At 42.2% G+C, this 15,747-nt stretch overlaps 1 protein-coding gene across 3 annotated transcripts in view; it reads right to left on the bottom strand.

Annotated features, from left to right (window-relative positions):
* Positions 1–15,747, bottom strand: part of CREB5 (cAMP responsive element binding protein 5) — a 403,426-nt gene that overhangs the window by 242,701 nt on the left and 144,978 nt on the right. For all 3 annotated transcript variants that reach the window (XM_059171450.1, XM_059171451.1, XM_059171452.1), the window contains exon 5: positions 8,448–8,620. In XM_059171450.1, the coding sequence (XP_059027433.1) occupies positions 8,448–8,620 (173 nt within the window). The remainder of the gene's footprint in view (positions 1–8,447; positions 8,621–15,747) is intronic.

Raw genomic sequence — 15,747 nt, 5'->3', positions numbered from 1 at the left:
TACCTGTTACAAAGGATCAGACCTGCTTTATCTGATTCATTTCTCCTAACACACATACCTTGAAGAGCACAGCAAAGACTAATCACTTCCCCATGTTAGTACCCCTTTTGGCATTCACCAAGGAATGATTACACATAGTCCTGGGACTCTCTTTAACTCCATCCCAGGTTCCGTGTAAACTGACAGCGATGAGCCAGCAAGGCATCCGTTTCTGGTCCCAAGAACAGGAAATACTGAGCCAATCCCCATTAGAAGCTAAGACAAGTACAGAGAGGTACAGTTAATTATTGGATTTTGTATTATGGGAAACATATATTCTCAACCTCCATTGTGTAGTTATTTGGCACCTTATCCAAGGATAACTAGGATATCTAGGAAAACGTTAAATATTGATATAAGCTAAAGTCCTCTGTTTCAAGTCTTCCACAAAGTAAGCTCCAAAATGATGATAATGCTAGAAAAGAAGACAGTGAATTCCATTTTCCCACAGTGTTGTTCTAGGTGTCTTGCATCAGACTTGTTTTATATCTTTCACTATTGTGCTGTTGTTCAGGTATTTTTCTTGTTCAATCTCCAACAACAAGATATACAGCAAAATGACAATAAAAGAACAATTTATTGGGAAGATTAGTGCAAAGGAGGAAATTACACATAGCCACACACGTAGCACTATGTCTCCAAAGAAACTGCCTTGCAAGTAGTTCTCAAAATTAAACTTGTTATGAAAATCACAACATTGTTTAGTGCGGAATAGGACTTCAAGAATTTTCTAGTGATACTGCCCCATTTTACAACTGAAGAAACCAAATCTTGGTGAAGTTAAATTCACTTAGACCCATGAACAGTGCAGTGTAGGTGCCTGGCTTCTGGTTTTGGCTCTTGCCATTCATTATCAGTATGACTTGGGGCAAGTCACATAATCTCTGAACCTCACCTTACTCTAATGTAAAATGGGTATATTCATTCCCATGGAAAAGAATTATAAAATTCTTGTTATTTACCCAGGAGTTGAGCCTGGAAATCAGATCTCTCTGGCTATGTATGTTGGGACCACAGTCTGACTGTACTGGCCCCCTCCTCCCAAGCATTCCCAAGCCCTACTCTGTTCTCATTCACAGTGGGATGTGAACATATTTGTGAACACGTAAGTAGAGCTCTTACCAAACTCAGCTCCTGGAAGAAAACAAACCAAAGGAGAAAATAAATCTGAGACAGAAAAGTAGCACTGCATGAGAAGTTTGGTGCTGGGACTGACTTCCCACCAGCTAGTTAACCTTTTTGTATACAGATGAAGGAACTGAGGCCCACAGAGGTGGAGCACTAGGCCACGGCTGAAAACCTATTAAATGACAGAGCCTGGACTATCCCAAACCTGTGACCTCTGAACTCATGGCCAATACTTTCCCAAGACTCTCCTCTGATCTGACATAGTTTAGCTCTGAGGAAGCTCTTGCTCTCCAGGTATGTCTTTTCAATATGCTGCAGAAAAGAAAAATTGTCCAGGTTTATGATAGACACAAACCAAATGATCCTGGGCTATTTGTTCTAAAAGCAGATCCTCGTTGGTGCCTATCTGTTTCTAAAAATGGGGTGGGGGGGAGATACACATGGAGAGACTTAAATGGAAGCTTCTGGAACTTTGTGAGCAGGGCTTCTGTTCATAAGATCTGGAAATGAAATTCTCCTCCAAGGGGAGGAAGTCACAGGCAAAGACACCTATCCACAGCAGGAATCAGAACAAGTCTGGAAGCCATACTTCATTGGGTCAAGGAATAGGGGTCTTCCTTCAGACAAAAAAGCCAAATGCAGAGCAAACAAATGGATGAAAAAAGAGCACTCTCTGTGGTGACTTTGGTTTTTCTTACAAAGGAGGGCATGTGGCCAGTTGGTTTCTCCCAGGAGAGACCAACTCTCTGCTCCATGTGCCCAAGACAGTCCCTGATCTCCCTTTCTTGGGGGCCAGGGACCACCTGCTTCTTTCTCCTGGAGGACTAAAGCAGCTACTGGAGACTCAAGGTGTCTCCCTCTGCCCTTGACCATGCTGCAGGTGTGTGAAAGCACAGAAGCTCCTCACACTGGAACCAGACAGACTGAGCATTGGCCAACTCCTGTGGGTAGATGATTCTCCCAAATGGTCAGATAAGCTCATGTATCTTCCACAGCACTGGGGTAGCTATGCATAGGAGTAGAGGGAAAGCACGTGCTTTGGAGTCCAACAGACCTACACTCAAAACTGTTCATTTCACTGGCTGAATTATACTCGACAAGTTACTTCTCTTCTTTGAGCAATAAAACTGGAGCAAAGAACATCTGCCTCCCTGGGCTCTTGGGCAATGATAGGAAACAAAATGCAATGCTAGGTCAGTGCCTGGCACGTAGCAGATGTTGGATAAATGGCAGCTTCTTTGTCTTCACGATCAGCCTGGTAACCAAGAGCTTTTCTAACAAAAAAGTTTGAGCCATTGAAGAGTGACCTCCAAGGTTCTCTCCCAACAACACTAGCTGTTTATGAACTGTATGCTTGTGTACTCCCCAGATTCACAGGGTGAAACCTTACCACCCCCCATGTGATGGTATTAGGAGGTAGGGCCTTGGGAAGTAACTGGGTTTAGATGAGGTCTTGAGGGTGGAGTCCCCATAATGGGATCAATATCCTTATAAGAGGAAGAAATACCAGAGTTTACTAACTCTCCCCAACCCCAAAACCCCCACCAAGCACAAAGAAGAAGTCAGGTGAGCACACAGCAAGATGGCAGTTGTCTGCCAACAGGAAAGGGGTCCTCACCAAGAACCACACCTGCTGACCAAGGTCCCTGACCTTGTACTTTCAATCCTCCTGAACTGCAAGAAATGAATATCTGTTGTTCAAGCTACCAGGTTTGTGGTATTTAACCTTACCCCTCTAAAGTGGCTGAGATACCAGGCTTGCTGTGTTCCAGCTGAGGTGCTGTAGTACCAAGACACACAAAGCTTGCCTGGAGAATCCGAGGCAGGAGCCAGATTCAGAGACAAGAGCAAGGATACTTTTCTACTTCTTGGAATACACAGCCATGTGCTCTGGCATTCTGGCTCTGCCCCCTTCATCTGGCCACAATACCATGTGGTATTACAACTTCTGAATGTTAAGAAACCTTATATTTCCTCAAGTATCAGTACTTAATTTTTCGTTCCACACATAAAACTCTGTGAGTGGAAGGCTGCTGGCCCCCTTGTCAGAGGTAATTTCTCAAGGCTCTGCATGGGATTTAACGGGAGCCATATGGTTAAGTCTGTCAACCCTTTCAGAAAGCATCCCCCTGAAGGGCCCTCGTAAATGTTCTCAGGGCTGTGAAAGATCCAGCAACTTTCTAACAATAAAGCAATGTTCATAGCCATGATACTCAGCAAAACACAAAGCAGGAAGTAATGGCTTCTCTTCTGAATTCCTCAAGAGGGTCTTCAAGCTATCCTGGCAAAGGGCTATGGGCCAGTGACCTGGGACCTGCTGGTCTGCCTCCTCCGGCAGAAAGAAGACTGGCCTGGATGTCACTAACATCAGCCTGTGGTGGGCAGCAGTAGTCTTAATCATGCCCAGTTCAAGAAAACTCTTAATAGTGATTTCACACACCTACACATTTACAGAGCAAGCACATTCCTGAAGGATAAGCTGTCTTACTGAAGTCTTCCTTAAATGCTCTTTTCTGTGACAGCGTCATTTATGGACCTCCCATTCCCCACCCCCACCACCCCGAGCAACAATGACACAAAAATCTTCAGATCGATGACCATTCCCATCTCAATGGACACCACCAACAGCAACAGCAACTCCAGCAACAAAGCCATGTGACTCCAGTAGAAAAGGTAGTACTGCTTTTGATGGCAACACATCTGAGATGTAACAAGCTTTTATTGCTACTGGTATTATTATTATTTTCCTTGGTAATGTCTGATGAGCTATGGCTGATATTCTGCATGATACATAGCGTCAGGGATTGCAAAGAGAAAAGAGAGAGAGGAGTGCAGAAAGGGTGAGAGGAGGCACAATTTATGATGAGTATTGACTCCTCTTTATTTTTACATAAAACAAGATTTCCTTCTATGGCATTTTATATAGATTTCTGGCTAAGTATTCGGTCGACACCGCCTGGCCACAAGCCCATGCAAATAGGGTTTATGATGTCACACGAACATGGACACGTCTGTGCCAGGAATATAAGTGATATAAAATTGAGGAGGAATTTCATACATACATGGCTTCCTAGACGCATGCTGGTGACCGTATTTTCAAGTTTCCTGATACCTTAACTAGAATATTCCACAATGAGCCAGATAACTTCTGCCAAATATGGGCCTTGGTAGGAACACTTGTATATTTTGATGTTATGCATAGAACATTTCTATATTGTAAACTATTATGATCGAGTAATTTTCACCAATCACCTAGCAAGCTTGCTTATTTGCCCAGATCCCCAGAGAGAACAGAATCTGTAGAACATTTGGAATACAGAAAGAATCCAGGAAGAAAAGGCATGAGGTACTTTGGCAGCGTCTCCTACAACCGATCAGAATTCTGTACTCATGTCCATCCTCATGGATCTCCACGTTCTAGACTGTCTTGGTTGTTCTCTGGAAGAATTAGTGAGTCCGAATTACTTGCTTGCACTTACTCCATAAAGAGCAATAGGCTTCTTCAGGAAAGCTAGGATCTACTAAGATTAAGCCACCTTCTCAACTGCTTATTGACTCCTACAAAAACATCTCAGGTGGAGAGAGAGAGAGAGAGAGAGACAAAGAGAGAGTGAGAGACAGAGAAAGGGAATTTACATGACCACTACATGTCCATCTACCATTTTCCCCAGGTTCTGCTGACTTAATCCTGAATTAATGAGCCTGTTACATGATATCTAATAAAAATGACTGCAACAGAGATACTGCTTGGAATCTGCCACATATTTGGTCCAAGGCTGAATCGATTTCATCTATATTTAACACATGCTTGTTTTCTGTCTCACTTGTCTCCCCCACAGCCCATGGCTCAACTCTTTTTTTTTTTTTTTCCCCCATCTGGAAAACTTATCTCCTAAAATGCTACCATCAATCAGCCAAAGACACTCTTCCCGACAGAGCGTCTGCCAGTCTGACTAAGCACAAGTAGTCTCTAGTTTGGGGATGCCTCCCACACTCTCTAGCACCATGTGTTTTTCTAGCCTGCCTAACCAAACGAGTGCGATTGGGGATATTTATACTTACCTCTAGTTTCTATCGGGATAACAGCATTACTTTGATGGAACGGGGCATAGGTATGTTGGAGGAGGCGGGGGGAGGATATGGGATGGCACGGAAGTTGCTTGTGCTGCTTATCTACCTACTTTTACATTTCTTTCTTTGGATTTTTGCATTTCCACCCATTTTGTTCTACACTGGCTCAGTGCCTGCTCAAACAGTATGAAAATCAAATGCTTACAAAAATGCATGAATTCGGTCCCCAAAAACCTTCCCCGGACACCAGTGCTATTCCCATTTCCAAGCCTTTCCTTGTCTGCACCAATTCCCCATACATACAAGCCTCTAAAGCTTAAATACAGCAGAAAAGAAGGGTCAGAAAAGAAAGCAAAAGTAAGGTTGGCAGCAGAAGCCAAGCACCGGGAAAAGGGAAGGAAAGAGGGGGAGCAGGAGACAGGCGGCCCCCTCCCTCTCCCACAAAGTTCCAGTCGTGAACACACACCCACTGGCCACAGCAAAAAGCACTGTGCGTGGGCACAGGTGGGTCCCAGCCTCCCTGCCTGGATGCAGCTTAAGCGCTGAGCCTGAATGAAGACTTTCATTGCTGTTTGCTGTTTTTGTTGGCCAGTAGCCATGGCAAACATTTGCAGGTGGCTTGGCCAGATTTTGACACTTAAATATTTGAGGTTGTGATAAAAATCAGAATATTACTACAATATGGTTCTGTGCAGTCTCAAAAAAAAAAAAAAAAAACTATCTGCAATTTCAAATGCTCATTTAAAGACACAGTCTCCAGAGGAAACTCATGTTTTAAAATAAGTACTCATTTCCTCTTTGCTGGGAGAAATAAAAGAGTCAACCATCCCCAAATGTTACCACCTAGAGTTTCATTCTGAATCCACTGGTGAGATGGGTTGGGTTGTTCCTTGCTGAGCCCCCATGGCCATCCGGGCAAGGTTTTGGACGGGTCACATGGGGAAAATGGAAATGACAGGATGTGTGGGTTGGAATCAACATGGTAAGCACGACAGGGAAGGATCTGAAGAAAAGAAACAGCCTCCCTCAAGCTTGGCAATGACACAGAGTCCCAAAAGTGACAATTATCTCCTAGAACACACCAGGAGAGACACACAGCACCCCAGGATTGGGAGTAAATGAGAAGATGGAGTGGGTTGGGAGGTCCCATGTACCAGAGAAACACTCCCACCCATCCAGGCACAGTGACATAGCCTGGAAATGTCACCCAACGGTACAGCCCTAGGCCAGCTGGGTAAATTATTGACAGAGTCAACACCCATCTCAGAATTGAGTGCTAACCCTTAAAAGACTGTCACAAAACCCAGTCTTGTACTAACAATGGCTGAATACTAAGGGCCTCCAAGAGGGTAGTTGGGTTGGAGGTTGAGAAGGAGGCAGGAGAACTCCAGGGGGGAAGGAATGTTATAAAATTGCTAGTAAACTCCAACACATTTTATGTTTTTTTCCCCTTGAAAGAAAAATAAAATAATTATAATTAGCTGGCCTAACTGTGAATTGTCTGCCCAAAGGCAAGCCACTAGAGTGAAGGAGTCCCGTGACATTTAGATGCTGTCTTTAAAGAATTCACCCCACCCTCTTAGTATATTATAGGTTCTTGCTTTAGATGGTGGCAATATTTGCTCCCATAGTCATTTGAAAAGAAAAGAAATATTTCACAGGGATACTAGCTCATTTAGTATTGGCTTCTTCCAACAAAGCTAAGCATTCGAATGGCCAGAGTAATATTCTGTTTCTTAAAAGGGAAACCAAATGTACCTATGACAGACTCACAAAACAGTCATTGCCCAGAGCTCTCATTTGTTAAGATAGGTCTTCACAAATCACAGCCCATCTGGGAAGCTGAGAAACGCTGAGAGACAAAGTACCCCCTCTTCTAGGGCATTCTAAAAAGGAAGGAGCCAATGTCGTTCCTGGTGCTCGCTCTTGATCTGAAATTCTACAGGCATTAATAAAGGAGGGGAGGGGATAGCAGCTGCCTGGCTCATTGGTAAAGTATGCGACTATTGACTTTGGGGCTGTAAGTTCAAGCCCCATGTTGGGTGTAGAGATTACTTAAAAATAAAATCTTTAAAAAACAAAAACAAAGGGGGAAAGACACACTGGAAAATTGTGGGTCAGCTTTTAATGCTTTTTTTTGTTTTAATCACCATATCCAATATTCAACTGAATATTCACACTAAATTCTGATGCACATACCAAGCACCACAAGTTCCCTTTCCTATTTTAAAGAGAGAATTCTGGGAATGTACCGCATGCAGTTCTCAGCTTCCAGCAATATAAATTTATCAGAGCTCTTTGGCTTAAGTTACTACCTTTTCTTCCTGAGAACCCGACTGCTCTTAAATCTTTTATTTCCTCTTCACTCTGCTCTTGTGAGGGTGGAAAGAAGACACACCACCACCATCATCCTGAAGATAAGGAAGCAGGCCAGAGATTCTGCATTTCCAAGAAGCTCACCGTTCATGCCCAGGCTGCGGGTCCTCAGACCACACTCTAAATAGCCAGGGGTTAGAGCTGTCACCTGAGACTCAGAAGTGAAAATTCTTTGCATCTCATAATACAGAGTGTCTGGGATTCTGACAGGACCTTTCTGCCAATTTTGCTCAATACCGTACTATTGTCTTTTTTACATAAATGAGGGGGAAAGGGCTGGCTTTTTGTTTTGTTTTGTTTTGTCTATTCCAGGAATGAACCTGGGCCAATACAGAGGAAGAGGAGAGCTAATAAAGAGGTATTAACAAGGAGAAGAAGCAAGGAAGAATCATCAAAGGAAGGAAGACTGGAAATACATGAAAGACCCAGGGGATGTGCTCAGCAGATCTTAGGAACCAAGGGACACACTCTTGGGGAGGGAATTGGACTCGTGAAACTTCCCTCTACCATCCTTAAGCATCTGGCCTGAAAACTATGTTCTCTTCTCCATAACATCCAAAGTGCTTTCCACAGTCATATATCTTGTCTGAAGAAGTGATGGCACAGAATGACTTGCTTTGGCCCCTAAAGTCCAGGACAAAACAGTCTCCAACCCATAGGGACTCCCCTCCCTTCTCCCATTAAAACATCATTCTACATGTCAGGTGATCTCACACCAACCAGGAACACCAACTTCTGTCTCATCCAGTGTGAGCACCAGAAACAAGGAGAAACTCCGAAACATTCTCTGAGCTCCAACCAGGCCCCAGAGACAGCCGAGGAAGTCTCCTTACCCGATCTGGCGGTTGGTAGAAGGTGCCTGTGTGATGACAGAGCTGGACTGGGGTGACGGCATGGCTTGCTGAATCACAACGCTGGTGTCATGGTTGGGCATCCGGGTGCTGCCAAGCTGGTGAGCTCCGGGCCCTGCCATGGCCCCACCAACTGTGTTATGCATCGAGATATTCTGCCCAGAGAAGACAGAAGAAAGGTCAGAAGAAGTCAATGTCTTATTGTGCTCTTAAGCTCTCAGAGGATGAAATTGAGAATCTGGTCATGTCAACTAAGTAAAGAGTTATGGCTTCTGGCAAGACATGAATCCATCTGTCTTGTTATAACTTACAACTATAAGCAGATGAAAAATAACTACCTACCCTAACAGTCAAGCATATAAGAAAATACCTTAAAGTTCACTAATCACTCTGTCGCCATCCTGATATGAGGTTTATATCAGAGACATTTGGTGCATATCTTCCCTGACTTGGTGTGATATATACTGCATTTGAAAATGATTTCCATTCTAAGTGCACAATACTATGATTTACTGCAGAACTGCTCAGCAACCTGCTTTGAATGACACTCACACTGGGTTATTGTTTCTTTTGCAGTCCTAGGAGAGTAACCAATCAGTTATTTTTTCCCCCCAGGAAAGTACTACTTTCCCAAATCATAATCTGGGTACTCATGACCCAGCCTCAGCTACCTGGAGAGTGAGGATAGATAACTACAACAGATGACTGGGTGTCTGGAATCCAATGCCAAGAGCAAAAGTTGCAACTTTCTACTGCATTTCCATAAAATCAATCTCTAATGATTTTAATGGAATAATGGAATACAGAACAATGACTGCTTGTTCATTCACTCGTTCACTGTCTTCCTCTAGAACGCAGAATGTTTGTGTTCATAGCTCTCTCTCGTGGTGCTAGGAACACAGTAGGCACTCAGCAAACATACGTCATACGAATAAATTAGTGAAGGCCTAAATGAGACATCTGAGTCACTTAAGGGAACTAACATCATGTGCTTATTTCTGATGACATGAATGAAGTTTTCTTTGTTTAAAATGTAAAAGTAAGGTAAAACATGCAAGGTCAAGCTGTCTTAAAAGACAGCTCTTCCTATTAAAAAAAAAAAAAAAGTCACTGGGACAAAAGAAGAGGATTCACATGGGGGTAGAGGAAGTCTCATCAACATGGCAGAGCTAAAAGGTAAGAAATTCAGAGCCTAAAAAAGAAAGGGAAAGTACAGGGTAAAGCCAAGCAAGTGGGCCTCTGTAAACAGCTAAGCACAGCTCTTCAGCTTAGAAGGGTAGTGAAATTCGAGAGGTCAGTTGGACAATGGGTTGAGGATGGCAGGAAAGAAATGGAGTGTCACTAGCAATTTACTAGAGGGAAAATATATATCTGTCTGCGCTTTGGGGTTAGCAAAGAAAAAAATAAATGTTACCCAGGAGAACTAGAAGTGGTTCTTTGAAGTTCTTCTGCAAAGAACAGGATTTCCTGCACTATGTGTTAAATGATGGTGATAACATATATGGTATTTGGGGTGGCTGTGTCCATCACATTGCGCCTTTCCCAGATTTCTGATTTCTAAATCCTGACCACACAGTTTGTCAGGAGTCCAGATGGAAACTGGGCACCTGGCTTAGACTGTGAGCCAACTGTGTTATCGTGGGATCCCAGAGGCATGAACAGGCTTATATACACACACGTGGTCCAAAGGCTCCTCTTATACACTGGAAGGTTTTTCTGACGTGGGAAAATATTGGGGTTGGTCAAAGCAAAATGAAAGGAAATGGTGATTTGTGTTGGAGTGGCAGTGCAGGGATACGCTTAAGTTCTTTTTATAGGGTCTAGAGACTTGAACTAAAATAATAATGAAAATAAAGATAATTCTGTTACTTCTTTTGAAAGTGAGCCTTAACGTATTTCCCTGGGTCCTAATGAGGCCTTGATGAAGTCAACAGTTACAGATACTTATTTTTTCTCCGTTGTTTGGATCCTCAGAGATACTCAACAATTTTTCATCTTGCTCACAGTCATCTACTTTGCCAGTAATAAATCTCAGGCACAGAAGGACTTCAGACTTTCCTTTTAGAATTGTTTCTCATGGGGCACTTGGGTGGTTCAGTGGGTTAGGCCTCTGCCTTCAGCTCAGGTCATGATCCCAGGGTCCTGGGATCGAGCCCGGAGTCGGGCTGTCTACTCAGCAGGGAGCCTGCTTCCTCCTCTCTCTGCCTGCCTCTCTGCCTATTTGTGATCTCTGCCTGTCAAATAAATAAATAAATCTCTAGAATTAATTCTCTTGTGCTGTGCTATTAAGGATTATGTATGACTAGAGCTACATAATCTGAAATTTAAAATAATAATCTTTAAATTGTTTAAAAAAGGATATAAAATGTATGAACTCTCCTTGAGTTACCCTTGATACCTCTTTTCCATCACTTCCATAGGCAGACCCCAACTACTGCAAATTCAACCTACACACCCTTCATCTCTTTCTATCTTTCTATCTTTCATTCTCTTTCCATTTTATGTTCTACCAGTCTACACCCAACCAGCATCTAGACCCAACTAGACAGCGGTCTTCTAAATGGTCTGTCACTCACTATGGCTTCCCTTTCTCCTTTTGCCCATATACAGCCATGGTGATCTTTTTGAAATACAAAACTAATCACATCATACAATTCTCCTTACTCAACCACACTCCTCCACCCCCACCCTACAAGCTTCTTAGATGACTTTCATGGTTCAGAAGACATTGAGAGCACTCTTTGTGTGACCTACAAGGCCTATAAGGGACCATTCCTACCTCCCAGCTCATCTTATGCTATTCTCACTCTTGCTCTCTGCTCTTCACTCCAACTTTCTAGCATGTTCTTGCCCTCATACTGCTCACCTCCATTTCAGCACAGGGGCTTGGGGTATGCTATTTTCTGCTACCTGTGCCCTCCCCTGACTTGACCCTCAAATCTCAGACTAAGCATCACATGAGGAAGACTTCCTTGACCTCTATACTGATGGGTACCCTCTCCTTTGCAGTACTTTTTATAAGTTCACAACTGTTTTGGTTTGATTAACATGTTTCTTCCTAGAGAACATAAGCACAATCTGAGAAGAGACTAAATCTGATTTTACTCCCCATTGCCTCTGTTGCCTAAATCAGTGCCTGGCATATAATAAGTGCTGAATAAATCCTGAGTGAGTAAATAAACTATAAAATGACATTCCTAAAATATTCGGTATGAGGAGGTCTTTTATTTTCTGGTCAACTTTTGAGAGTGCTAACTTTTGTCTATTTACCTTGAGATCTCAAAGTAGGCTCATGGTAATAGAGTTTTGGATATTAAGGTGCTTGTTTGATTATGAGCTAGAGAAATAGAAGGGACCAGAGTTAAGATGAAACCCACAAACCTGGAATGTAGACTGGAAGTAAAGCCTTTGGGAAAATATTAAATGAGCCCTTGGAGGGAGATGCCAAGAAGTGAGCTCTGAATCTTTGAGCACTTTGACATAAAGGTTGGCAACAACTATTCCTTATCTCCAGCATGAACACCAGGAAAAACCGATCTGTGCTGTAGCACAAAGAAGTTGATTTGATTTCTTCAGAGGGAAGCATGTTAAATAAAAGAAAGAACGACCTCTTTAATGAGAATCATTAAAAAGAATTTTAGAAACTATCCAGGACTATAACTCATATCCTCTTCCACCAAAATTCCACCAGAATTAGAATACAAGTTGTATTCTAATTCTTCAATAATCTCCTCTTTCTACCACACATGAAACCCACAAATTCTCCACACTCCTTCCCCCAGACCCAGAGAGTAATTTCAAAACGTTTTGGAAAAATAAACAATTAGGCAAGCATTATCATTTCACATTAAGAGAAGATTATTTTTTTTTCCTATAAGCATTACATAGTAACTCAAACATGAAATTATTTTCTGAGTTCATATTTTCCCAATTATAGGTTCAAAACCTGTCTTCATTGATAAAAAGAATGTCATTTTACCTCTGGATAAATTAAATATCCAATTTCAAAAACACAAAGAGTGACCACATCTTGCAGAGTTATTTTTGCTAGTATAGGTGCAGAGATTTGGAGCTAGCCAAACAGTGTCACCAAACCAGCGGATGGGGGTCAATATGCAGGGAAGGATCAGAAGTGTTCCTTGAAGCTCAGCCCCTGGCCTTCTCTTGTTCAACATTTTTATCAACAGCTTGGATGAAGATGTAAAAATCATGCTTGTCAGATCTACAGTTGACACAATGTTGGGAGGCACAGCTTATGTTCTGGGTAGTAGAGTCAGGTTTTTACTTGAGCCAAATTTCTGATCTAGCCTCCAAAAATGCTAACATAAATCTAGGTTGCTATAGGATAAGTGCAATGTCCAGATCAAGGGAAGTAATTATTCCACTGGAGAGCACGCTGAACTGACCACATTTGGCCACCACATTTTAAGGGGGAAATTGACAAATAGCAGGGAATGAAAGCAATGAAGGCATCCAAAATGCATCACCAGAAGAACCGTAGAAGAATCAGGGAATATTTAGTCTGAAGAAGAAAAGACTTAGAGGGTCATGCTAACTGCATTCAAATATTTGTGGGATTAGACATAGTCTATGCTGCTCCAGAGGGCATAATTTAAAAAAAAAAAAGGATCATGATGATAAAAGCCGATGATGACTATAATTTGAGCTCTTATTTTGAAGCAACCACTATGGGAGATGCTTTATACACTCAGCTCTAATCCTTGCAAAGACACCACAGGGTCAGCATATTTATTCTCAATTTAAGATGGTAAAGAGAGTAAAATTCCTCACCATCACTAAAAATATGCCATTCACCTCTAGCCACCCTCACTCCTTCTGGACTGATCCTTTAAAAATACAAATTTAATCTTTTGTCCAAAGACAAAACAAGCTGTCTTATAAAGCCTTGAGCTTTCTGGCATCGGAGTTAAGCCAGTAGAGACTAGTGGCCATCTGTCAAGGATGTCACCAAGAGGATTTTTGCATCAAGGAGGGAAATGGTGCTACATGACCTCCAAGGTTTCTTCTATTGCTAAGATTCTCTCACTTACATGATCCATGGTTCATGCTTGGGCTCAGTGCTTCCAAACAATTAGTAATATGTGATAATGTTGGAAATACACTAGCTTAGGGGTTGGGAGGTCTGTCCTTGTTCTGGATCTCTACCCTTACTTGCAGCCATAGGACCTAGATAAATCATTCAACCTCCCCCAGCACTGTAGCCTCATCCCTAAAAGCAGGGGCTGGACTACCTTGTTTCCATGATTGTTTCCGGCTCGGATACTCCACAAGTCTCTCTCTATGTTACATTTTATGAGACCTTAAATACTCAAACAGACTTTTTAGACTCTGATTCATGGGCCTACAGACATTGATTTCTCTCCATAACCATAAGCTTTTGCAGAAATGAGCCTTCTGAAAATTATAGCTTTATGCCAGACCCAAGGGATCATGATTCAAGAAACGGATCCAACACAAAGTAAAATTTCTCAAACTTCAAAGATGAAAACTCCACAAACTATTTTCACTATTTTCACCTAAATTGTTCGCTTTTTGGTTCCAATTTCTCTGCATGTTTGTTTGACTTCTCACTCCCTTCATATCATGCAATATTCCTTGCTCTCCATTCACTCTTTTTTTGAGACATAAAGGGTGTGAATGGGATGAGAACTGGGGGCATAATGAGCCTTGATTGCATACTCCATGAGCTTGAGGTAGAGTGGTAATTGTCTTTCTGCATGCATGGGCTTGGAATACAATATGTAAAAAAACAACCCAATGTATATGAATATACGTTCTTATAAATACCTATATAATTTCAGGGTGTGGTAATGAGGGATGAAGGGCAGTGGACCACAAATGGAAGTAAAAGTTGGAGCATACAAGGAAAAGGTTGTTGATTCCCATAAGGTCCCAAAATGTTATCTTCAAATCTATATTCTGTCCAACTGCCAAGCTGTGGAGACTTTATGGGTTTCTCTATAAAGAGCCAGGGTCATCCCGACACGCGTTTACAAGTCGAGTTGTGCAATCTTGGAATTGTCTGCATCTTAATGATGCCCGGGCAGTTACGAAGACTTTCAGAACTTCCCAGATGTAAACATCCATGAATTGCATCCAAAAGATGTCTGAGACATTCACAGGATAACAAAAGTTCTAACCTTCCAAAAGAAACTAAGCTTTCTAGAGGTCTAGGAAGGATTCACTCCTCCTTCCACATGCTCTTGGGAGCTAGAATACCAGTGTGAGTATTTTGAATTCTACTAAGAGAGTAGGCTGCTCCATGACAGAGGAGACAGTGAAGTATTAGAGGGAACATGGTGGGGCTGGAGAGGAGATCAGGGACCATGCCAGTGGCCTCTCTCTCCATAACATTCTCCTTAGTGTAGCTGTACAGTAAAAGAGGAACCACGTAAGACAAGAAACCATCTCAGACAAACTTTGCAAGAGGGGAAGGGAGTGGAGAGCACAGAGCATTGTGAAAACACCAGCTGTGACATGTACATTTAAATTCTGCTTTTTCAGAGTTTGCTACTTATGCCAGAAGAATTCTAAAGGGAACCATAGTACACACGAAACCATGAGCACCAGAATAGGACTCAAGCTCAGATCAGCTCCCTATCCTCCCGAGCATATAAAGTTCTCTGAGCCATACCTTCCTCATCTTTAAAATTGAGATTATCCTTTAATGGACAGGGATGTAGGGAGTCTTGTATGAGATGACACAGGCCCCATCACAAGGCCGACTGCATACATGTACTTTTTCTCCTTTTACTATAGTGTATAGTTCTAAATGTGAAGCTCAGAGAGTAGCGTTCATTTTGGGTGGCTACTTCCCATACCTGATTTTAACAGAAGTATTACTAATAATAACTAGTGCTCATACAGCATTGCCATTTATCAGAAAACTCATTTAATCCTTATCAGTCTAGGAGGTGGATAGGATGATTAATCCTCATTTTACAGATGAGGAAACTGAAGCACAGAGAGGTTAAGTAACTTGCTCAAAGTTATACCACTATGAAGTGGAAGAGCTCAGATCCAGGCCATCTGGTTTCAGAGTCCAGGCTCTTACCTACTAAGCCATACTGCCTCTACAGTCTTACTGTAAAAATACTTTCTAGTGGAAAATGACATGGCAAAAAATAAACTGTATCTAATATCTTTTCTAAGGACATTAAAAGAAGTTATTAATGCTGCTTTGTGATCCTGAGAATTACAGTCATACTACTAACTTGGGTCAATGTCATCACCACCATCTTCATACCTACAAAAGCCTGGG

The sequence above is a fragment of the Mustela lutreola genome, chromosome 4, assembly GCF_030435805.1.
Source record: "Mustela lutreola isolate mMusLut2 chromosome 4, mMusLut2.pri, whole genome shotgun sequence".
In the NCBI taxonomy this organism is placed as follows: Eukaryota; Metazoa; Chordata; class Mammalia; order Carnivora; family Mustelidae; genus Mustela; species Mustela lutreola.
Note: the sequence above shows the minus strand (reverse complement) of the source record. Positions and strands in the feature narration are given on the sequence as shown.